Source organism: Dendrobates tinctorius, unplaced genomic scaffold, assembly GCF_039654945.1.
Source record: "Dendrobates tinctorius isolate UK_male_01 unplaced genomic scaffold, ASM3965494v1 ptg000011l, whole genome shotgun sequence".
Taxonomy (NCBI): Eukaryota; Metazoa; Chordata; class Amphibia; order Anura; family Dendrobatidae; genus Dendrobates; species Dendrobates tinctorius.
Window position 1 is genome coordinate 88,808,299 of NW_027361679.1, and position 24,034 is coordinate 88,832,332.

Genomic DNA, 24,034 nt, shown 5'->3' on the forward strand with positions numbered 1-24,034 from the left:
TTTGAAGGTTTCCATCGTAGGTGAGAGTCTTATGTGCTGGGGTAGAGAGTTCCAGAGTATGGAGGAAGCAAGGGAGAAGTCTTGTATGTGGTTGTGGGAAGAAGAGATAATAGGAGAGTAGAGAAGGAGATCTTGAGAGGATCAAAGGTTGCGTGTGGGTAAGTACCAGGAGACAATGTCACAGATGTATGGAGGAGACAGGTTGTGGATGGCTTTGTATGTCATAGTTAGGGTTTTGAACTGGAGCCTCTGGACGATAGGAAGCCAATGAAGGGCTTGGCAGAGAGGAGAGTCTGGGGAATAACGGGAAGACAGGTGGTTAGTCGGGCAGCAGAGTGCAGGATGGATTGGAGTGGTGCCAGAGTGCTAGAGGGGAGACCAGAAAGTAGGAGGTTGCAGTAGTCGAGGCAGGAGATAAGGGCATGCACTAGTGTTTTTATGGTTTCATGGTAAAGGAATGCACGGATCTGGGAAATATTTTTGAGTTTGAGACAGCAGGATAAGGCAAGGGTTTGGATATGTGGCTTGAAAGAGTGCAGAGTCAAGGATCACCCCGAGGCACCGAGCATGCGGGACTGGGGAAAGTGAGCAGCCATTCACATTGATGGATAGGTCTGGTGGAGGGGTAGAGAGATTGGGGAAAGGTTATGAATTCTGTTTTGTCCATGTTCAGTTTTAGAACGCGAGCAGAGAAGAAAGCTGAAATAGCAAACAGACATTGTGGGATTTTGGTAAGTAAGGAGGTGGTCAGGTCCAGATATGTAGATCTGCGTGTCATCAGTGTAGAGATGATACTGCAACCCATGGGATTCTATGAGCTTTCCCAGGCCGAAGGTGTAGATGGAGAAGAGTAGGGGTCCTAGAACTGAGCCTTGAGGAACACCGACAGACAGGTGAGGAGGTGGTGTTGGAGAGGGAGACAGTGAATGTTCGATCTGTTAGATATGATGAGATCCAGGAAAGTGCCAAACCTGTGATCACAAGAGATGAGAGAATCTGTAGCAGGAGGGAATGGTCCACAGTGTCGAAGGCAGAAGAAAGGTCCAGGAGAAGGAGGACAGAGTAGTGTCGCTTGCTCTTGGTGGTTAGTAGGTCATTGGTGACTTTAGTAAGGGTAGTTTCAGTTAAGTGCTGCAGTCAGAAGCCTCATTGTAAGCGGTCAAATAGGGAGCAGGAGGAGAGGTGGGAGGACAGTTCAAGATGGACATGCTGTTCCAGTAGTTTTGAGGCATAAGGAAGAAGAGATATCGGGCGATAGCTAGACACAGAGGATGGGTCAAGGGAGGTATTTTTGAGGATGGGTGTGATCGAGACATGTTTGAAGATGAGGGGAACACACCATTTGTAAGTGAGAGGTTGAAGAGATGTGTTAAAGTAGGGATGAAGAGTGTGGCGAGGTTAGGCATGAGGTGGGACGGGAGTGGGTCAAGCTGGCAAGTGGTGAGGTGTGATCTTGATAGGAGGGTGGAGAGCTGATCTTCTGTCATGGTGGAGAAGTTGGTTTTGGAGGAACAGGGCTGAGCAGCTAAGAGGGGCATTTGAGGCTGCGGGCCAAAGCTTTCTCTGATCGTATCAATCTTCTGCTTAAGCCCATCTCTGTTCTTTGGTGAGGCTGGTCAGCCAGGCCTGCCTATTGATTGTACGAGTTTTGCCATGTGTGAGGGGGGTGGCCGAAGCAAGTGCTGCTGTTATTATAGTGTTATAAAAGTTGGCAGCAGAATCTGTGTCATGAAGTGAAGATATATCTGTAACAGGGAGGAGGGACTCAGAGAGCGATTGTAAATTGAGGTGTTTGAGATTTCTGAGAGGGTGAGCGAGTTTGTGGAGTGGGGGTTGCACACTAGGAAAGAAGAGGGAAGATAATGTCAGAAGATTGTGGTCAGAAAAGGGAAGCCGTTTCACTCCGAAGGTTCATCTTCCTCATGTGGCCCCTGGCTGCGTCATCAGGGGGCGACTTCTGTCCCTAAGCATGTGCAGGCTGGACATCCAGAAGTCCTGCACCGGATTATGGTGCGGCGGCTGCGCTCCCCCCACCTCACCCCACCCCCAGTCACCCTGTAAGACCCCTCGGTCCCAGTGGTGGTGGCTTCAGGACACTGCACCAGCTGCTTACAGGGGCCTCCCCGCTGCCTGTGCCGGTCTGGCTGGGCTTGGACACCATCCTCTTCTTGGATCTTCTATCTTCAGGTATGCCAAACTGAAGGTTCCCCGGCCGGTACAGGAAACCAACTGATGCTCTTGTCCCTGAAGAGCAGATCCCCACTCTCTGTGGTGCTGTCATGGGGAAGAAGAAAAAAAAAAAAAAAAGGAATTTTTTTTAAACCTTTTTACTTTGTCCCACTATAGGACTAACCTTTTTTCCTTTTTTGCAGGCTGATGCTGTAGAACCAGTCAGCTCTGCACTGACAGGGAAAGTTGATGCACTGCACATGATCAGCAAGTTTCCTAGCTCTGGTGACACGGATGTCATCATGACGACATCAGGTCACCATTGCAATGATCGGGATCCTGCGTCAGGCTGCGGTGTCTCCGATCCAAAGGCAGAGGGGCTGTCAGCCGTCTGCCAGCTCCCAAAATACTGCAATCTCGTTTGATCTCAGCATTTCGGGAGTTAAAGTGCTGGGAGTGGTGCGTGACACCTCCTGGAACTTAGTACCAGGAGTCAGAATCAGCTGACACCCAGCGGCGATTGCCAGAACACCACCCGTGTGCGTGGGCTATTGCGCAGACTTAATAATCCATCCCTATTCAGCTAGACCCACGTCACAGACAGATTACTACATCTGATGTCAGAAAGGGGTTAAGAATAATTACAGGTTAGGTGGCAAATTTGCGGCTTGCAAAGTACTGATCCAGAGAATGGGGCTCTGAAATGACAAATTACAATAGAGCAATTTTCGGAGATTACTAAAGATGACCCAAAGCTGTACTCCATTACTTGCAGCAGTCGGTGTACAAATACCCTGTTTTCCTTAAAACATAAACTCAATACAAAGAAGAGGGTCACTCATGCAGGCAAATGTCTTGAGATTCCACTGAATGCTACAATAAAGCTTGCTTTTCATTTCAGACCAGCTAAGAAAATAAAAAGTAGTTTGCCGTATGCAAAAAATAGTGTTATATGATCTGGTAGATACTGTCTGGATAAAGCATGAGCAGAGTTCAAAAATATTTGCAAAATAGTTTAAATTTATTTTAGATCAATATACTCATTTACAACATATAAATGTTTGTAGGGAAAAAAAACACTTCCCACCGATACACATCACAAAACATAGATAAAGGCAAGTTGTGATTTGTCCAAGCATTGGAAATAGGCATTGCTAGTATCCTACATGCTTCTACCCTTGTCCAATTTTGTTTATTATGCGATATGGAATTAACGAATATTAGTACTAAAACCTCAACTACCGTACATGTGAGGCTTTTAAGCTGCACAATTTATTTGTCACTGAATGTGAACCAAGTGATAAAAAAACAGGCTAAAGCAAGCAAGAAAAATCACAAGAAGGGTAACTATTTCTAATAAGAAAAAAAAAATCTTAAGAAGTTTAGACTAGTGGGACTGTGTGCACCAATTTCACCAATAATTGTCAGAGGTTTTTTTTTTTCTTATCTTTAAACAGTTGCCCTTAAAAGAAAAAGCATCAATGCCTTAGAACAAGTTTCCCTCTACCAATACTATTGTGAAACCCTTTGCTTCCATCTGGCCCATGTGGAAGGCGAAGTATCCCATTTGGAAGCCCAAGTGAGACTGAGTTCTTTTTACCAGCTAATGAATTGCAGGGAAGGAATGTATTTTCCATATGTAGATCGTAAGCAGCAGCTTTTCGTTTCTGTACCCATGGACTGGAAGAGTAAATGCCACTGTCATGAGCATTCTCTGGAAACCTATGACAAACTTCTGGGCTTGTTCCAGGGCTAGCAAGAAATCTGTTTCCAAGATCTGTGGCCAAGGGAGAAAGGTTGTGGTATGGTTGGGGAAAACATTTTCGTGCCAGTGATGGAGAAGATCGAGGACTGCTGAATAATTGTGGTTTAAAAGCAACATCAGCATTCGTAAAATTGACAGGGACAAGATAATGAGGTCCAAAAACTGGTGAGGATGGAGCACTATCAGACTCTGAGGAGTTATAGCAGGTAGATTCCTCTAAAGTATGTCTAAACTTTTTAAGAACTCTATGCTTTTTTACCAGCTTCTTATCAGGCAAATCAGAGTTTTCAATTACATTGGACTTCATGCCATTTTTTTTGCATGATCCTCTCCCACTTACTGGTATCACCTTGAAGGAATTGGTGTTACACAGATTGGAGTTGAACGCATCTAATGCTCTCCTGGCACCTTCTAGAGTCTCATATTCTACAAGTGCAGAGCTTCTTGTAGCAAGGTCAGGGTATTTAGACAAATATTTTTTAACGTCGCAAGGCATCTCTTTATTAGGTTTTATTACGCGCACTGAAATGATCGTGCCATATGAAGCAAACATACATGTAACAGTCTCCAAAAAGTTTTGAGGTAAAATTTTCTCTCCATTATCTAGATTCCAGGCCAACAATTGTTTGGTGGGAGGAAGTGCAAGAAGACTCTCGGGAATTGGCTTTTTTCGTCTAACTTTAGTTTCCTCCTCATTAACCTCCAAGGATTCAGAAAACTGAAGCGCATACAAGGTTTGCCTCCAGTCTCGAGTTAGAGACTTAATCTGGAAAAAAATAAAATACAATTAACGTAAAAATAGTGGTGTACTGTATTTAGCCGTATTTTGTTGATATACCAAGAGAGATAACTAAATTCAGGCTTCTATCTACATTGGTGCCCTCAGAAATGACAAAGTAGCCTAGCTTATACTGGCTTTGCTCTTAATCAAGTAGTTTAATATATTATTTAGGACGATGAAAGGATTAATGAAGCTTGCCGTACACTTGCAAACTTTCGACCAACCACCAACTCTCCTGACTTCTCCATCCACATGATTGCTCCGTTCGGCCAAGCATTCATGTGTTTTCGATTGGGATAGAATAGAAAGGCGGCGCCGAAATTTAAACTACCTGATCATCTGTCAAGGGAGGGTCAGGAAGCCTACATACAGATAAGAGGTAGGAAATTAGCAGTAATTTTAGCTAAATAGGTTAAGAAAAAATGTACAATGTTTTTTTTTCAGACCCTGAAGAGCAAGCAATTTCTTTGAGCGCTCACTGCATATGAATTTATAGAAGTCCTATTAAACACTGCAAATTTATAGCCAAGTGATAATTTTAGAATTTAACTTTAGGTTTTCCAATGAACAGTTTTAAAAAGGGTTGCCAACTACTTTTACACACTTTAAATGAAGCCCACAGTGATTAAAAATGTGAAAAAAAACTACTAGACCACCACCACCCTAATTCTGTTGCAGTCACCTCGGTTTCCTCTTCTGGTGGGCATTTTGGAGTTTGTCATATGAAAGCTAGGAGTCACAACTAGTGTTGAGCATTCCGATACCGCAAGTATCGGGTATCGGCCGATACTTGCTGTATCGGAATTCCGATACCGACTTCCGATATTTTTTCAATATCGGAATTCGGCATCGGAATCGGAAGTTCAGTTGATTGACGGCCTGACGTCATCATGATGCGCGGTGTGTGCGCATCATGATGCGCCGTCATTTCGGGCCTTCCGGGGGTCTCTGCCGGCCTGCCGGGGGGCTGTGCCGGCCTGCCGGGGGGCTGTGTGGACTGCCCGGGGTCTCTGCCGGCCTGCCGGGGGGCTGTGCCGGCCTGCCGGGGGGCTGTGCACCCTGTGGGGGTCTGTACCGGCCTGCCGGGGGGCTGTGCCGGCCTGCCGGGGGGCTGTGCTGATGTCCGGGGGTCTGTGCAAGCATCGTCCGATGGGACTACAAGTCCCATCGGGCGATGCCTGCTACCATGACAGTGATTGACACATTAGCCAATGATGGGACAGTAGTAGTCCCATCATCCGGCTAATGTGTTAAATGTTAAAAAAAAAAAAAAAAAAAAAATACTACATACATACTACATGCTACATACATACTACATACATACTACATACATGCTACATACATGCTACATGCATGCTACATACATACTACATATATACTACATACATACTACATACATACTGCATGCTACATACATACTACATACATACTACATGCTACATACATACCACATACATACTACATGCATGCTACATATATACTACATGCATGCTACATACATACTACATATATACTACATGCATGCTACATACATACTACATGCTACATGCATGCTACATACATACTACATACATGCTACATATATACTACATACATACTACATATATACTACATGCATGCTACATATATACTACATACATACTACATATATACTACATGCATGCTACATATATACTACATACATACTACATATATACTACATGCATGCTACATATATACTACATACATACTACATATATACTACATACATGCTACATACATACTACATACATACTACATATATACTACATGCATGCTACATATATACTACATGCTACATACATACCACATACATACTACATACATGCTACATATATACTACATGCATGCTACATACATACTACATATATACTACATGCATGCTACATACATACTACATGCTACATGCATGCTACATACATACTACATACATGCTACATATATACTACATACATACTACATATATACTACATGCATGCTACATATATACTACATACATACTACATATATACTACATGCATGCTACATATATACTACATACATACTACATATATACTACATACATGCTACATACATACTACATATATACTACATGCATGCTACATATATACTACATGCTACATACATACCACATACATACTACATACATGCTACATATATACTACATGCATGCTACATACATACTACATATATACTACATGCATGCTACATACATACTACATGCTACATGCATGCTACATACATACTACATGCTACATGCATGCTACATACATACTACATACATACTACATGCTACATACATACCACATATATACTACATACATACAATACATTCATACAATACATACATAGACATACAGTACATATAACATAGAGTAACATACTTACCAATACTTGTCACATTGTTCCCCGAAGCCATTGTCTTTCCGGAATAAATATTAACATAACAAACCACAAAAATACTCACCCACGATCCGAAGCAGTCCACGAGTGTGTCCCACGACGATCTTGGGTAGAGAACTGCAGCATCAGATGATGCTGCCGTTCTCTACGGGCTGCAGGAATCCAATGACGGAAGGTAGGTATCCTTCCGCACTGTATTCCTCCGCCACTTAAAAAAAAAAAAGTCCCTAGTCTCACTTTATGCCATTGCTGTGTGGGAATTTCCCACACAGCAATGGCATAAAGTGAGACTAGGGACTTTTTTTTTTTTAAGTGGTGGAGGAATACAGTGCGGAAGGATACCTACCTTCCGTCATTGGATTCCTGCAGCCCGTAGAGAACGGCAGCATCATCTGATGCTGCAGTTCTCTACCCAAGATCGTCGTGGGACACACTCGTGGACTGCTTCGGATCGTGGGTGAGTATTTTTGTGGTTTGTTATGTTAATATTTATTCCGGAAAGACAATGGCTTCGGGGAACAATGTGACAAGTATTGGTAAGTATGTTACTCTATGTTATATGTACTGTATGTCTATGTATGTATTGTATGAATGTATTGTATGTATGTAGTATATATGTAGCATGCATGTAGTATGTATGTGGTATGTATGTAGTATATATGTAGTATGTATGTAGTATATATGTAGCATGTATGTAGTATGTATGTAGCATGCATGTAGCATGTAGTATGTATGTAGCATGCATGTAGTATATATGTAGTATGTATGTAGCATGCATGTAGTATATATGTAGCATGCATGTAGTATGTATGTAGTATATATGTAGTATATATGTAGTATGTATGTAGTATGTAGCATGCATGTAGCATGTAGTATGTATGTAGCATGCATGTAGTATATATGTAGCATGCATGTAGTATGTATGTGGTATGTATGTAGTATATATGTAGTATGTATGTAGTATGTATGTAGCATGCATGTAGCATGTAGTATGTATGTAGCATGCATGTAGTATATATGTAGTATGTATGTAGCATGCATGTAGTATATATGTAGCATGCATGTAGTATATATGTAGTATGTATGTAGTATATATGTAGCATGTATGTAGTATGTAGCATGCATGTAGCATGTAGTATGTATGTAGCATGCATGTAGTATATATGTAGTATGTATGTAGCATGCATGTAGTATATATGTAGCATGCATGTAGTATATATGTAGTATGTATGTAGTATGTAGTATGAATGTAGCATGTATGTAGTATGTAGTATGAATGTAGCATGTATGTAGTATGAATGTAGCATGTAATTTTTTTTTTTTTTTTTTTTTTTACATTTAACACATTAGCCGGATGATGGGACTACTACTGTCCCATCATTGGCTAATGTGTCAATCACTGTCATGGTAGCAGGCATCGCCCGATGGGACTTGTAGTCCCATCGGACGATGCCTGCACAGACCCCCGGAGCCTGCACAGACCACCGGCAGGCCGGCACAGCCCCCCGGCAGGCCGGCACAGCCCCCCGGCAGGCCGGCACAGCCCCCCGGCAGGCCGGCACAGCCCCCCGGCAGGCCGGCACAGACCACCGGAGCCTGCACAGACCCCCTGGCAGGCCGGCACAGCCCCCCGGCAGGCCGGCACAGCCCCCCGGCAGGCCGGCACAGCCCCCCGGCAGGCCGGCACAGCCCCCCGGAGCCTGCACAGACCACCGGCAGGCCGGCACAGACCACCGGAGCCTGCACAGACCCCCTGGCAGGCCGGCACAGCCCCCCGAAAGGCCCGTACAGACCCCAGAGAGGCTGTACAAGGGCAGGAAAGGGTTTTTCTTATTCCGATACCGGAAGTCCCATAGACTTGAATGGGACTTCCGGTATCGGAATCGGCGATACCGATACTTTTTTTAAAGATCGGCCGATACCATCCGATACGATACTTTGAAGTATCGGATGGTATCGCTCAACTCTAGTCACAACTGATCGGCTGTAGCCTTATAGTTCTGTCTCCCTCCATGGAAACACGAGAGAGACCCATTAGTCAACTATTATATTGTCTGTGGTTTGGGCAGAACGAAAGAGTAAATATGATGGACAACCCCTTTAAGCACTCCTCGAAGTGCTCCTCTGCCTGTTTTAAATTCGTCATAGTACTAATTTATAAATGCTCATTTTAATTCCACAAATGTACTTCTGTATTTTTTTCTATCACGATTTTTCATATTGCATCAATGCTATTACTGGGTTTTAATATGGATACTTAAAAGGGGAGCAAATGGCAAAGATTTGCTTGAGATACTCCCCGATTAAGGGTTTAAATTAATGTTAGGTGGAGGATTGGACAGGGAATATCAGGAAAAACTTTAAAGAAAATTCCATCTTATAGTTTTGTTAAAGAGAATGTGTCACCAGGTTTTTGCCATCTCATCTGAGTGCATCATAAAGTAGGGACATAGACCCCGATTCCAGTACTGGCATTTACTGGACTGCTTGCTGTAGTTTTGATAAAACAAATATAAGCATGATATGACAGAGGACTAGTGCTGCCATTTAATCTTCCCTATTCATGTTCTGCTTACAAGACTGACAGTTTTTGGTCTACACACTGCATAGGCAGAAAGCTGCAAAGTTTGTGGGAACTGCATCATTTCACAATTCACTGTGAATGCTCTTTATGTTTTTATGTTTGCATTATGGGCTGCAGGCATATCCCTTATAATTCTAATGACTTAGTATTGTTTGTTATCCAATGTTTCTGAAAAAAAAAAAAAAAAAAAAAAACACGCTGGCAGCAGATAAAACTGCAACAATCTATTTACATACAATCATGGCCTAAAGTTTTGAGACTGACAAATTTTGGTTTTCACATATGTATGTGTGGCGCCCCTGAGGCTCAGTCACCACAGAGGTACTGCACCTTTTCCTAAGGTGTGGTGCCCCACCATCCAGGTAACGTGGGAACTCCTGACCACGCTCCAACACTCACACCGCACACAACAGGGTAGTTAAGCAAAGCCACATTGCGGCTCTTGCTTAGTGTGTAGCAGAGCACCTTTGGTGGCTCCCTGCTTGGAACACGAAACGTGCTGGGAGGTGGGTGGCGTTGAGAATACATAAAAGAGTGGGAAGGTTTAGGATTGAGGTCAGTAGTCAGTCAGTAAGTCACTCAGAGAGGAGTGAGGAAAGAAGATCCCTGAGAGAGGGATGGAGGAAGGAGTGCTGCAGCAGACCTGTTTGACCCGGGTCTGCTGGCACAGGAAAGGAAAGAAGGAGAAAGACATTGAACTGAAGCCTGAGCTTCCATAGGAAAGAAAGACAAGTACGGAACGTAGGAGAATAAGAGAACACAGAGGACGTGGGTTAGAGGAAGAACCCTGCCTAGAAGTTCTAAGCGCAAGGCCGGGGCCCAGTCCCCGAGGGTGTATGGACAATAATGGTTCTGCAGCAGACACCGGTGGAGTAGTGGGCTGTAAATGCACTACGCCCATCTAAGACTTGTGGGCACAACAGCAACACGGATAGAGAGCCGGGACTCAGGAGTAAGGAGTTCCCGAAGCAGGCTACAGCTGTCTGCCGTACAAGGAGAGTTCTTGGGATCATCTGACAGGAGGAACTCCAGTGTAACTCAGTATTAGGAGATCTTCACACTAAAAGGCGCTATAAGAGGAGACGTTCAGAAAGGCACATGTTGTCGGAGCTTTGGAAGGAAGCATTCCATCTTGCCTGGAGGTTGGCGGAGTCTCTGACCTGGAGGACATGACACAGAGGCCGGCACCTGTGTGCACTACAGACTGAGTAAAGCTTTGGAACTACAAGCCCTGGTGTCTTCCAATGATTCTTGCACCAACACACCCAGCACTGCTACATCTGGGTACCAGCTTCTACACCGCCTGCGCCTCTCCTCTTCCCCTACATCTACACTGCCCTGGGGCTACAGCTCCACCTGTGGGGAGCTTCACCATCTTGGCTGCAACCCATCACCAGCCCCAGAGGATCTGCAAGCAGCGTCGGCCTAACATCTCACTTGCCGAACACCATAGGTGGCGTCACGAACTATTCCATCTAACTACATTCCACCATTCACATTTCCCCATTACTTGGGCACCCAGGGCCACGGTCCGGGTCACTGCTGCTGTGACACATCCCACTGATACCGGCCCGGTACAGAGTACCCCACGGCCCTGGGAGGGCGACCCATATGCGGCTTCATTTTTATAGCAATTTGCATTAACTCTAGATCAGCGTTTCCAAAACTACAGTCCTAATGGCCCCCAAAATGTATTGCACAGGTGATGGAATTATTTTTAAAAGGAGTGATCCACTGCTAGGACAACCCCTTCTTGATCAAAAGGTTTGTCCCCATAAAATAATAAAGCTTATATGCTCTCCTCCCGTGCCGATGCCGTTCCCGCGGTGTCGGCAGTCGCTCTCGTGCCGTGTTGTGACACCAAATCAGCACTGGCGTCACTGTCCCCGCCTTCAAACAAATGGATCATCAGAAGGAAGTCCAGCTGCAACTGCTCTCAGACTTGATTTTGGATTTGTCCAAAGGCAGCGACTCCAGCCATAATTGGGTGTCGGCGTCTCGCGTCACAACACCACATGAGAACCGCAGGGAGAGCGACAGCCGAGACCGTGGGAACGGCGCTGGCATGGGAGGAAAGTATAAGGTTTATTATTTTGTGGTGGCCAAGCGAGGAGTATGAGAAGTTGTCCAAGTAGCAGACAACTTCTTTAAAAGGCATCAAACTGCCACAGGTTTTCTTACCTGTGCAATGTAAGGAAATCCTGAAAACATGATATATTGAAGGGCATAAAGATAGGGTTTGGAAAACACTGCTCCAGATTGTTACAGAGAGTGATCAGATGAATTGCAAAACATTGCACGGTCAATCCTTCTCATGATAAAATTAACCCCTTCCCGCAAAAGGACATATTCATGCTTTGGGAAGGGGTCTTTAAACAGCCACAACTGGAGCAAAGTTCCGACTATGGCTGTTAATCCTAAGTCAGCTACTGACAGCAGTATGTAAAAGAAAATCACGCATCTGCCTGTAATTCACTGGCTCCCTGCGATGCAATTGCGGGGGGACAGTAGGTTACTATGAAAGCCAGGGTTTTGCCGACGCTCCCAGCCGCTGTAATCCTCAATGGTAAGCCGAGTCCCATCACAAGCCGAGATTTTCATTATATTCTGCGGAATTGCAGTATACACGGTCAAACAATCAACTCAAGTTAGGAGGTTCAACTCTAAGGCTATGTGCCCATGTAGCGTTTAAATCCGGACACTGAAAACCGGATTTCCTTCCCAGAAATCGTGCGTTTTTTTCCACGCGATTTCACCGCGATTTTCGTGTGCGATATTCAAGCACTTTCCAAGCGATTTGAAGCATCGCTTGGAAAGTGATTGACAGGTTGGTCACACTCGTCAAACATAGTGTTTGACGAGTGTGACCAGATTTTAACTACTGAGGCCGCCTATGCGGCGTCAATAGTAAAAGATAGAATGTTAAAAATGATAAATAAAAATAAAAAAAATTGGGGTATATTTACCTTCCGACGTCCCGCGCTGTCTCAGCAATGCTCCCGTTCCCAGCGATGCCTTGCGAGACCTGTGATGATGTTGGTCTTGCGTTGCTATAGTGATCTAGCGAGACCGCTAGAGTCACGCGAGACTATGTCATCACATGACCTTGCCACAAGGCATTACTGGGAACGCTGAGGCCGGGAAGGCTGCGCGTGACACCGGAAGGTAAATATACCCCGATTTTTTATTCTTTTTTTTTACAGGGATATGGTACCCAGGGCCTGGAGGACAGTCTCCTCTCCTCCACACCGTGGGTACCAACCGCACATGAGACGCTTAACTTCGCACATGGTGGGCATAGCCATATGTGAAAAGTAAGCGATTCTCATGCATTCCTATGGGTGCCGAAACGAGGCAATTCTTTGCGATTCCGCACAAAAGAATGAGCATGCGGCGATTTTTTCCGCGTTGCGATTCCGCCGCGGAAAAAAGCGCAGCATTAGCACAGCATGTGCAGAATGCCATAGGAATGCATGGGGTGAGTTCTGTACACGACTTTTAAACGTTTTCGCACCGAAAATCGCTGCAAAAACGCTTAAAAATCGCATTGTGGGCACACAGCCTTAAGGTGACTAAAAAAATGTTAAAAACAAAACATAAAAACTTCAAATCACCCCACTTTTCCTCCATAATGAAAAAAAACCCAAATATTTGATACTGCAGAATTCATAAAAGCCTGATTTTTTAAAATATGGAATTCTCTTAATTCGTAAACGCTGCAAAAGAGAAAGAAGAATCAAAATGCTAAAGTAGTGATTTTTTTGGTGCCTCAAAAAGCCACTTCTCTCCCAGAAAAATCATCAAGGACATACTGACATTCTGCAGGAAGTACAGGGACTGGACTGTAGAGGACTGGGGTAAAAATAGAACTAGTCTTACCGATAATTCGGTTTCTTGGAACCTTCCACGACAGCCATATCGGAGTATGTCTCCCTGCCCTAATGGGGGACAGGAAATGCATAAGAGGTTAAATAACCCTCCCCTTCCTACTACCTTCAGTGTTTTTTCTGTACACACTAGTATGCATAGTTACCACCAAAGTGCAGGTAGCATCCAGTAGAGTATCAGATAGGGAGTGCTTAAATTAGTAAATTAGTGCTGTTGTGGAAGGTTCCTAGAAACAAAATTACCGGTAAGACTAATTCTAGTTTCTCTAGTCACCTTCCACGACAGCCATATCTGAGGAATACCAACAACTAATTTCTTAGGGAGGGACAACAGCCTGCAGAATACAACTGCCAAACGTTAAATCCCTGTTAAAATTTAGTCTATAATGTCTGGTGAATGTATGTACAGACGACCAGGTGGCGGCTCCGCGTATCTGCTCAGAAGATGCGTTCCCTCTTTCTGCCCACGATGTTGATACTGAACAAGTAGAGTGGGCTTTCAAAGATGTAGGAGGGGGAACGTTCTGTGATGAGTAGGCGAGGCTGATAGCTTGCTTGATACAATTCGCGATTGTATTTTTTGCTGCCTTTTTGCCTTTATTCTGACAGGAAATTTGAATGAATAAATTCTGGTCAATCGTCCAACTCTCCGTCTGCTGGAGGTAGAAGAGAACTACTCTATGGACGTCGAGGGTGTAAAACACTTCTTCCTTTGTGTTGGAGGGGTTTGGACAGAAGGGAGGCAATACAATGTCCTGGAACCTATGAAAGTTCGAGACCACTTTAGGCATAAAGGAGGGATCTAACTTCAGGATGATGCTATCCTCCATGATGGTTAAGTATGGCTCCTGTATTGAAAGGGCCTGCAATTCTCCTATGCGCCTTGCGGTGGTAATTACTACCAGGAACACAGTTTTTAGCGTTAAGTTTTTCAGAGTCGTGGAAGACACTGGTTCAAACGGCTCCCTGGTCAAGCCCGAGAACTAGGTTCAAGTTCCAGGGGGGGGGGGACCTGACTACGGAGTCTGGGATGGATCCTAGATGCTGAGGTTATGAATTGCTTCATCCATCGATGGCTTGCCATATCTTGGTTGTAGAATGAACTAAGGGCAGATGTGGCGCCCCTGAGGCTCAGTCGCCACAGAGGTACTGCACCTTCTCCTGAGGTGTGGTGCCCCACCATCCAGGTAAGGTGGGAACTCCTTTCCATGCTCCAACACTCACACCCCACACACCAGGGTAGTTCTGCACAACCACATTGCGGCTCAGTGCTTAGAGTAGGAGAGCACCTTTGGTGGTTCCCTGCTTGGAACACTGGACGTGCTGGGAGGTGGGTGGAGTTAGAACACATAAAAGACCGCGAAGGTTTAGAATTACAAGTCAGTCTGACAGTAGGTCAGTCTGCGAGAGCAGTCCCTTAGGGGAGTCCATGAGGGAAGTCTGAGGAGGAGAGCCACTCGGAGAGGAGTGGGGATCCCTGGAAGAAGGCATAGAGGAAGGAGTGGTGCAGCTGCCTCAGTGACCTGAGCCAGCTGGCACGGGAAAGGAAAGAAGGAACGAAGGAGAATAGAACAGAGAGGACGTGGGTTGGAAGGAAGCACCCTGCCTATAGGTTCTAAGCGCAAGGCCAGGGCCCGGTCCCCGAGGTTGTATGGACACTTATGGTTCTGCAGCAGACACCGGTGGAGTAGTAGGCTGTAAATGCACTACTCCCATCTAAGACTTGGGGCACAACAGCATTTGGATAGAGAGCTGGGACTCGGGAGAAGGGAGTCCCCGAAGCAGGCTACAGCTGTCTGCCGTACAAGTAGAGTTCTTGGGAACATCTGATGAGAGGAACTCCAGTGTAACTCAGTACTAGGAGATCTTCACACTTTAAGGTACTATAGAGGAGACGTTCAGAAAGGTACATGTTGGCAGAGTGTTGGAGGGGAGCCTACCATCTTGCCTGGAGGTTGACTGAATCTCTGACCCGCAGGACACGGCCCGGAGGCAGGCACCTGTGTGCACTACAGACTGTGAGTAAAGCTTTGGAACTGCAAGCCCCGGTGTCCTCCATTCATTATTGTGCCTACACCCTCAGCACCACTACATCTGGGTACCAACTACTACACGGCCTTCGCCACTCCTCATCCATTACACCTACACTGCCCTGGGGCTACAGCTCCACCTGTGGGGAGCTTCACCATCTTGGCTGCCACACACCACCAGCCCCAGAGGATCTGCAAGCAGCGTCGGCTTAACACCTCACTTGCCGAACACCACAGGTGGCGTCACGAACTATTCATCTAACTACATTCCACCATTACATTCCCCCATTACTTGGGCGCCCAGGGCCACGGACCGGGTCACCGCTGCTGTGACACATCCCGCTGACACCGGCCCGGTACCGAGTACCCCACAGCCCTGGGAGGGCAATCCACTGACACCTGAACCTTTAAAGTACTAGGTGTGAGCCCCAGATCTAGGCTGTCTTGAAGAAACTCTAAGATCTGTGCCATATTAGGATGGAAAGGATCTGGAGCATTTGGGGAACACCAAGATGAGAACTTCTTCCAAACCTTCCCGTAAATGGCGTTAGTCACTGGTTTTCTACTCTTCTGTAGAGTTTGGATTACTTTTTCGGATAGGCCTTTTAGCCTTTAGAATTACAGCTTCAGTAGCCAGGCCGCAAGGTTCATCTTGTGCGGGTCTGGGTGCAGTAGAGGGCCCTGGTGAAGTATCGGACCTTCCTGAGCCATGTTTCGTAGGGCTCCGTACCAACTTCTCCCTGGCCACAAGGGAGCCACTAGGATTGTAGGTACTTGCTCTGCCCGTATCTTCTGCAGTGTTCTAGCTATCATGGGAATCGGAGGGAAGGCGTAAGCCAGATCGAGCTGCCACGGATGGGAGAAGGCATCTACTCCCACGCTCTGTCGGTGAGACTGAGGGGAAAAAAAACGTTTCCACCTTCACGTTTTGACCGCTGGCAAAAAGGTCCACATCAGGATTTCCCCACCTTGACATCAGAGACAAAAGACTGTTTGGTTTAGGCTCCATTCCCCGGGATGAACATCCTTCGCGTTGTCCAATGCCCTTAGATGTACTGCTGATATGGACAGCAGATGTTTCTCTGCCCAAGAAAAAATTCTTGCAGCCACCAATTTTAGGTTGAAGAATTATGTGCCTCCTTGGTGACGGATGTAGGACACTTGTCTGAGCAGATATGTACATGATGATTTTGGACAAGGGTTGACGCTGCCTTCAGCGCTTCTTCTACAGCTTTCAGTTCTCTCACATTTGAGGAGTTGTCTCTGACGTCTGGGGGCCATATCCCCTGGAAGTGTGATTTCTCCACTATAGCACCCCAGCCTCTCTGACTGGTGTCTGTGGTGATGATTTTCAGGGGGAGCTGATCCCAGCTGACACCCCGCTGGAGATTCTGGTAGTTCAGCTACCATAGGAGGGATGTCTTCACATGACCGGGAAGAGGGGTTCTCTTGGTCAGTGTATTCTGATATTTCTTCGAACACCGGAGTACATAGGACTGAAGGATCCGAGTATGTGCTTGAGCCCAGGAGACGGCTTGGACGCATGCTGTAAGCGAACCTAGGATGGACATTGAGTCTCTCAGGGTTGGTGCCCTCTGGTCTCTGAACTTGGAGACTCTCTGAACAAGGTCGACTTGTCGTTCCCTGGGTAGAAAAGATGTTCGCTTTTCTGAGTCCAGGAGCATCCCCAAGAACTTTTTCCTTGCAGAGGGATGACGGTCTGATTTCTCCAGGTTGGGAATCCAGCCCAAAGGACTGTAAAATCTCCAGAGATTTCTCTACGTCCTGGTTCAGGCGAGATATGGATGGAGCTATTATTAGAAGGTCGTCTAGGTATGGGACAATGCAGATACCCTGCTGGCGAATGAAGATCATTGCCTCTGCCATCACCTTGGTAAACACTCGAGGGGCTGATGACACCCCAAACGGCAGGATGTTGAACTTGTAGTGGTTGACCTGGGGGCCCTGGGACACCGCAAACCTGAGGAATCTCCTGTGGTCTGGATGAATCGGGACGTTATAGTAAGCGTCCCTCAGGTCTATTGTGGCCATCACCCAATTTTGTCCTATGAGGGGGATTGCTGACTTGACCGACTCCATCTTGAATCGCCTGTACTTCACCACTTGGTGCAAGGGCTTTAAGTTTATTATAACCCTGTGCTTCCCTGAGGGTTTTACAATTAGGAAGAGGCGAGAGTAGTGGCCTCTGCATATCTCCTGTTGTGGAAATGGGTAGATCGCTCTTGCTTGCAGAAGTGTTTTTTTGTCTTACAGCAAGGATCTTTGGAGGTGCGCCCGTAGGGAGGTTATTCTCAGGCATTGAGGGGGAGTACTCTCGAATTCCAATCTCAGTCCGTCGCGAATGGTGTGAAGAACCCATTGTTTCGAGGTTATGGACTGCCATTGATCTATGAAGTTCGAGAGTCGGCCCCCGACCGGAGAACTGTCATTGTTTGTCCGTAGGGTTTTGTTGTTGTTGGGGGCCCAAAATATTTCTGCCCTTACCTCCTTTCGGATAACTCCACCGGCCCGTTTTGCCCTTCCCTTTGAAATGTCTCTGGGAGGGCTGGTCACGGGGGGGGGGGGACGAAAAAATCGTTTCCTAGGTTTCTTTTGTTCTGGAAGCGACTTCTTATCCGTGGCTTTCTCCAGGATGTCATCCAGAGCTGGGCCAAATACATAATTTCCCTGGAAGGGAATCACACAGAGTTTTGTTTTTGACGTAAAGTCTCCTCCCCAAGATTTCAGCCACAGTGTTCTTCTGGATGAGTTGGAGAGGACCGCAGACTTTGCTTCTACTCGTATGGATTCAGCAGAAACATCAGCTGGGAACCCTGTTGCTTTCTGTAATAGGGGAAAGAGTCAAGGATTTCTTCTCTGGAGGTGCCCTTAGTGAGGTGGTCTTCCAGTGTACGCAGCCAGCGAAATAGGGACCTGGTTACACACGTAAAGGCTATATTGGCCTTAAGCAGGGTTGTGGAGGCATCCCAGGATTTCCTGAGCAGGCTCTCCATTTTCCAATCCATGGGATCCTTGAGCTGAGATGAATCTTCGAATGGAAGAGCCGTTCTCTTAGTCACCCTGGACACCTGCACGTCCACTTTAGGAACTTCCCATAGGGAGCAATCTCCATCTAAAGGAAACCGATTTCTCAGATCTGAGGGGACACCAAGTCCCTTCTCGGGGAGGGCCCATTCCTGCATAACCAGGTGTCGGATGTTTTCATGAATGGGAAACCCCTTTTGGTCTTTGGGCTTCAGTCCCCCAAACATTTCATCCTGAATAGAGTATTCCACTTCCGCCTCCTCCAATCCCATAGTGCCCCTTACCATATTAACTAAATCCCCCATATCTTCAGACGAGAAGTAGTATTTTTTGCTATCGGGTTTGGGGGTGGAAGAGGAACTCTCATTTTCCCACGCATCCTCTGAGTTACAGGTATCAATTTCGCCCGAGTCCGAGTAAGATTCCACATTCCTTTTTCTAGTAGGAGGGGGCTGTGGCGTCGGGGTCTGGGCAACAGTCATCATAGAAGTTTGGACTTCTTGTTTGATGAGGGTTTTTATACTGTCCAGTAGGGAGGGCTGCTCTGCACTTATCACGTCATCCGTGCAAGGCTGACATAGCTTCTTCCTATATGCCGAGGGAAGTTTGGTACCACACACACAATTGCGGCTTGGTTTCTTTATAGGGTCAGGGGCCTTGTCTCCCTAAAATAGAGAGAGAAGGCATATTAAGTCACCTCAGAGACCACCCGGACAGAATAAAGGGGGACCCACCCCGTTACTTACAGAAGGAGGGTGAACGCTGGGCTCCGCAGAAGCAGATCGTGAGGGCTTATCGCCATCCATGGTCAGTCTGTCACAGTCACCTGTACAGAAAATGGCCTTACATGGACTCACCCAGACCAGGGTTTTAATAGCCGAGGTCCATCCAGCGTGTTCTATGCTCCTCCTCCCCTGGTCCACAGGTGGGGGTCATTCCAATCACTCCTCCTCGCAGCTGATTGTTCAGCAGCCGTCCCATTCCCCCACCCCATTTGGGCTTGCTGACTCCGCCCCCTTGATCCTGGTCCAGCCTCTTTCTTAGCGGCTGGTCGGTGGTGATGCTGGGGGTCGGTAGAGCAAGCACTGACAGGGGCCCCGAGACGCTATCGGCGGCCCGGTAATACCGGCCGCATAAGCGTTCCAGCCAGGAACGCAGGAGGGAGGCAAAACAGGAATTTCAGCGCCGGTCGCATGGGGAGGACGACGCCGGGGAGCTCACAGAGGACCCCGGCCACACATCACCGCCTCGCTTTACCCCGCAGAGGGGTGCAGAAGAGGCGGACGGGGTCACGAGTCTCGCCGAAGCAGAGACAGGAGCAGCCATCACGCGGAGGAGAGCGGAGCCCCCGACCATCGGCTGCACGGCTCCAGGTAGTCGTCGTAGTGCCTCCGGTCGTCGGCCATGGCAGCACTATCTGGACCTCTTCATGCCCCATAGGGGACAGGAAAAACACTGGCGGTAGTAGGAAGGGGGGGTTATTTAACCTCTTGTGCATTTCCTGTCCCCCATTAGGGCGGGGAGACATTCTCCAATATGGCTGTTGTGGAAGGTGACTAGAGAAAGTTATTTTCTTTAATTTTGGCAAGTCAAATTGACTGTGGAGTCAAAGACTGAGAAAACTGGAAAAAAATGTGGTCATAGAAAAGGAAGCCCGAGACCATTCATATATAGGGTTGTAGGTTATCCAGAGAAGTGTAAATCACTCATAATTTTGACTAAGAACACTGCCATTAATCAAGAATGATATCTAAACATACTCCAAGTGCAACTTCTCCCAAACAAGGTGCTGATGAACATTGCTTTTTCCAACATATTGTAGCACCATTTCACAAGGCAATAAATAGCTCCTTGAAGAAAACTGACATTTTTCCCATGGCCATAAACGAACCAAATTTTAAATCCTATTGAAAAACTATGGTCAATTCAGAAAAACACAAAACAGGTGGACCAAAAAAAAAAAAAAAAAAACAGAAATTGGAATAAACTCCAAGCACTCATTAGGCAAGAATGGGTTGCTGTGTCATCAGTAAGAATGTGACCGAGAAGCGGATATCCAGCATGTCAGGACGAATTGCACAAGTCCTTAAAAAAGTGTCAAAACTGTAAATATTGAGTCTTTGAACAAACTTAACATACTGTATTTAGCATAACTATAGTATTGCAGACGATAGCCATTATTCACCCCCTTAAGGTTCATGCCCACCTACCCCAAAATTCCCTAAGGAATGATAGACCAGTCTTTTGGATTAAATTTGCCAAGACAGTGATATAGAAGGGTTAATGGTTTGCCTTTAAATGCCTTTAATTCTTCATTTGCCTTTTGCTTTTCATTTATTCTTATGACACTGCAGTTTTGCCTGTCTCCTCTTCAAGGAAAATATGCTTCTTATCATATATGTTCTCAATAGTCAGCCACAACGTGTTCTGGGTACATTGTAAACAAGGTATGACCCTGGTGAAGCGGTGGGGGCTACATGAGCTACATAGAATTACATATTGTTGTAAATGGTATAAAAGATTGCCTTGTATTTCATTACGTCAGATACAGTGATTTGCTCACGACTAGTGTGCAGGTCTCCTTTGTCTCCAAGCGCTTGTAAATTAAGGGCGTAGACTCCTAATTTGGCCTCACTGGTGATCTGGCAGACCTGACTTTGGTCAGAACGAAAAAGCTACAACAGTTTTGGCGCCCGAACGTGGGACCGTGGAAATCAGCCTATTCGGAATCTGTATGTGGGAGATTCCTGGGAGGCTGAACATGCAAAAACCAGCTGCAGCAGGTGAAAAAATTGTATTTTTACATTGATTTTTGCATTTGGTAAGGCTGTACAACACGGTTCAAAAGAACCTACATCACCAGTGAGCATGTCCGTATGAGAGTTGAATAACAGAGTAATCTAATATATAAAGCTCAAGTGTATGTATGTATGTATGTATGTATGTATGTATGTATGTATGTAATTGGCATCTGCACCGTCGCAGCTACAGCCACAAAATTTGGCACAGTCACACGTCTGGACCCTCGAGAGCGTCCTAGGCTATGTTGTGAGGTGAAATTTTAACCCCGCGCGTTCCAATTCACCAAACAATTTTGCCCCTATCTACATAATGGGGAAAGTGTGTGTGTGTGTGTGTGTGTGTGTGTGTGTGTGTATCAAGCCCCGCCCCTCATTATGATGTCATAATGGTTGCCATGGAGACGCTGATGTCATCATAGGTTGCAAGCCCCGCTGCTCATTATGATGACATAATGGTTGACTATGGGATGGAGGATGTGTGATGGGTATATGGGCACTGGACTATGGGATGGAGGATATGTATGACGGGTATATGGGCACTGGACTATGGGATGGAGGATATGTATGACGGGTATATGGGCACTGGACTATGGGATGGCGGATATTTATGATGGGTATGATGTTTCCTTTGACAATTTATTCCCCACATGACATCCATTCCATACTCGTACAAGTTCAACCAAAACATCTGTCTATGGCCAGACAGCTCCGACTTGAATGTGCTCTACTAATTCCTGAGTATGTCATCCTCAAAAGATGTACCGTTGTGAATCCAGCCACCCTCCTGCCTGTGGATTCAGAAAAGGGGGAATTGGTGACCGTATTAGCAAGTGAGGAAGAATACTTTGACATGACGCATGAACATGACTACATAGAACTGATGAGTCAGGAGACAGTGGGGTTTGCACATGTCCATGAAAAACCTGTTCCTAATGCAGATTGAGTTTTTTGTAGATGGCTCCAGATACCACCAGTATGGACGATTCTACACTGGATATGCAGTAGTATCCTCACATGAGGTAATCCGAGCTGAACCACTCCCTCCTCACATGTCAGCACAGGAGGCAGAGTTGAAGGCACTCACTGAGGCGTGTTCAGCCGCTGCAGGAAAAGTCGCTAATATGTACACAGATTTGAATTATGCATGGGGAATAGCCCATGATTATAGCCCTATCTGGAGAAGCAGAGCGTTTCTTACTTCAGCCGGTAAGCCCATTAAGAATGCAGAGCTGGTGAAACAATTGATGGAGGTATTGATGTTACCAATCCAGGTTGGCATTGTCAAGGTAAAAGCACACACAAAAGGTGACTCCGTGGAGGTAGAGGGCAACAGAAGGGTGGACGAGGCTGCTAAAGTAGCAGCAAGGCGGCCTAGGGAGCAGTGGACGGTGGCGGGGAGTCAGTGTATTCCAGCCACATTGAGCCTAGAAGTACTGAAATCACTCCAGCAACAGGTTGCCCAAACAGAGAAGGTACACTCTGGGAGACTGGGGAGCTAAGCTGAACTCAAATGGAGTATGGGAGAATAAGGATAAATTGTGCCTACCAAAGTCCCTGTTCCCAATCATGGCGCAAGCAACACATGGCCCGACTCACGCCTCAAAAAATCACATGTGTGCCATGGTAGATGCCTTCTGGATCGCTCCTAGTTTCAGTTACGCAGCCGCGAAACTTGTACAATCATGCCTCATCTGTGCACAGCACAACCCAGGTAAAACAGTAAAAGTCCCTAAGAAAGCGACACCTAGGCCTCTCTACCCGTTTCAGAGACTGCAGATGGACTACATACAGCTACCAAGGTAGGTGTGTATGCAAATGTCCTAGTATGTGTAGATCTCTTCTCTGGTTGGTCAGAAGCCTATCCGGTAAAATGTGAAAATGCTAAAACGACTGCAGACAAACTGATGAAAGAACAGATCTGCAGGTATGGTGTCCCAGAAACCATAGAAAGCGATAGGGGTACACACTTCACGGGAGAAATAATGAGGGAAATCATGCAGGCCCTGGGTGCACAGCAAGCATTTCATACACCATATAGGCCACAAAGTAGTGGGAAAGTGGAAAGACTAAATGGGACACTTAATCTGAAAATTCAAAAGGCCATGGCAGACACAGGAAAGAGCTGGGTAGAGTGCTTGCCTCTTGCACTCTTTTCAGTCAGACACACTCCAAATAGAAAGACAGGCTTGTCGCCTTTTGAAGTCTTGTTTGGTAGTGCACCAAAGACTGGTCTGTACTTCCCACAGGTGCTACAAATGCAACACGGTGCTATGACAACCTATGTCTAGGCCTTGCAGAAATGACTTAAAGGGAATCAGTCACCCCTTTTTTGAGATATCATATAATGATATCATTCAATTGTGTGTCACATAAGAATTCTCTTAGTACTTTTGCTTCCCCCTTTCCCCACACCTTTCATGCATAAATACCTTTTTTATATCGGTTCAGATGTATGTAAACTGCCGCTGTCCGGTTGGCTGGGCGGGCTTATTCACCTGCTCCCACCCTCCCTGTCTTGCTCTACGCAAGAAGAAATGCAGATACCAGATAC

At 46.1% G+C, this 24,034-nt stretch overlaps 1 protein-coding gene across 5 annotated transcripts in view; it reads right to left on the minus strand.

The window, feature by feature from the left end:
* Positions 1–3,169: 3,169 nt before the first annotated feature.
* The window catches only part of LOC141048660 (la-related protein 6-like), a 124,876-nt gene continuing 104,011 nt past the window's right edge, over positions 3,170–24,034 (minus strand). For all 5 annotated transcript variants that reach the window (XM_073544457.1, XM_073544466.1, XM_073544485.1 and 2 more), the window contains one exon: positions 3,170–4,700. In XM_073544457.1, the coding sequence (XP_073400558.1) occupies positions 3,648–4,700 (1,053 nt within the window). In that variant the 3' untranslated portion in view covers positions 3,170–3,647. The remainder of the gene's footprint in view (positions 4,701–24,034) is intronic.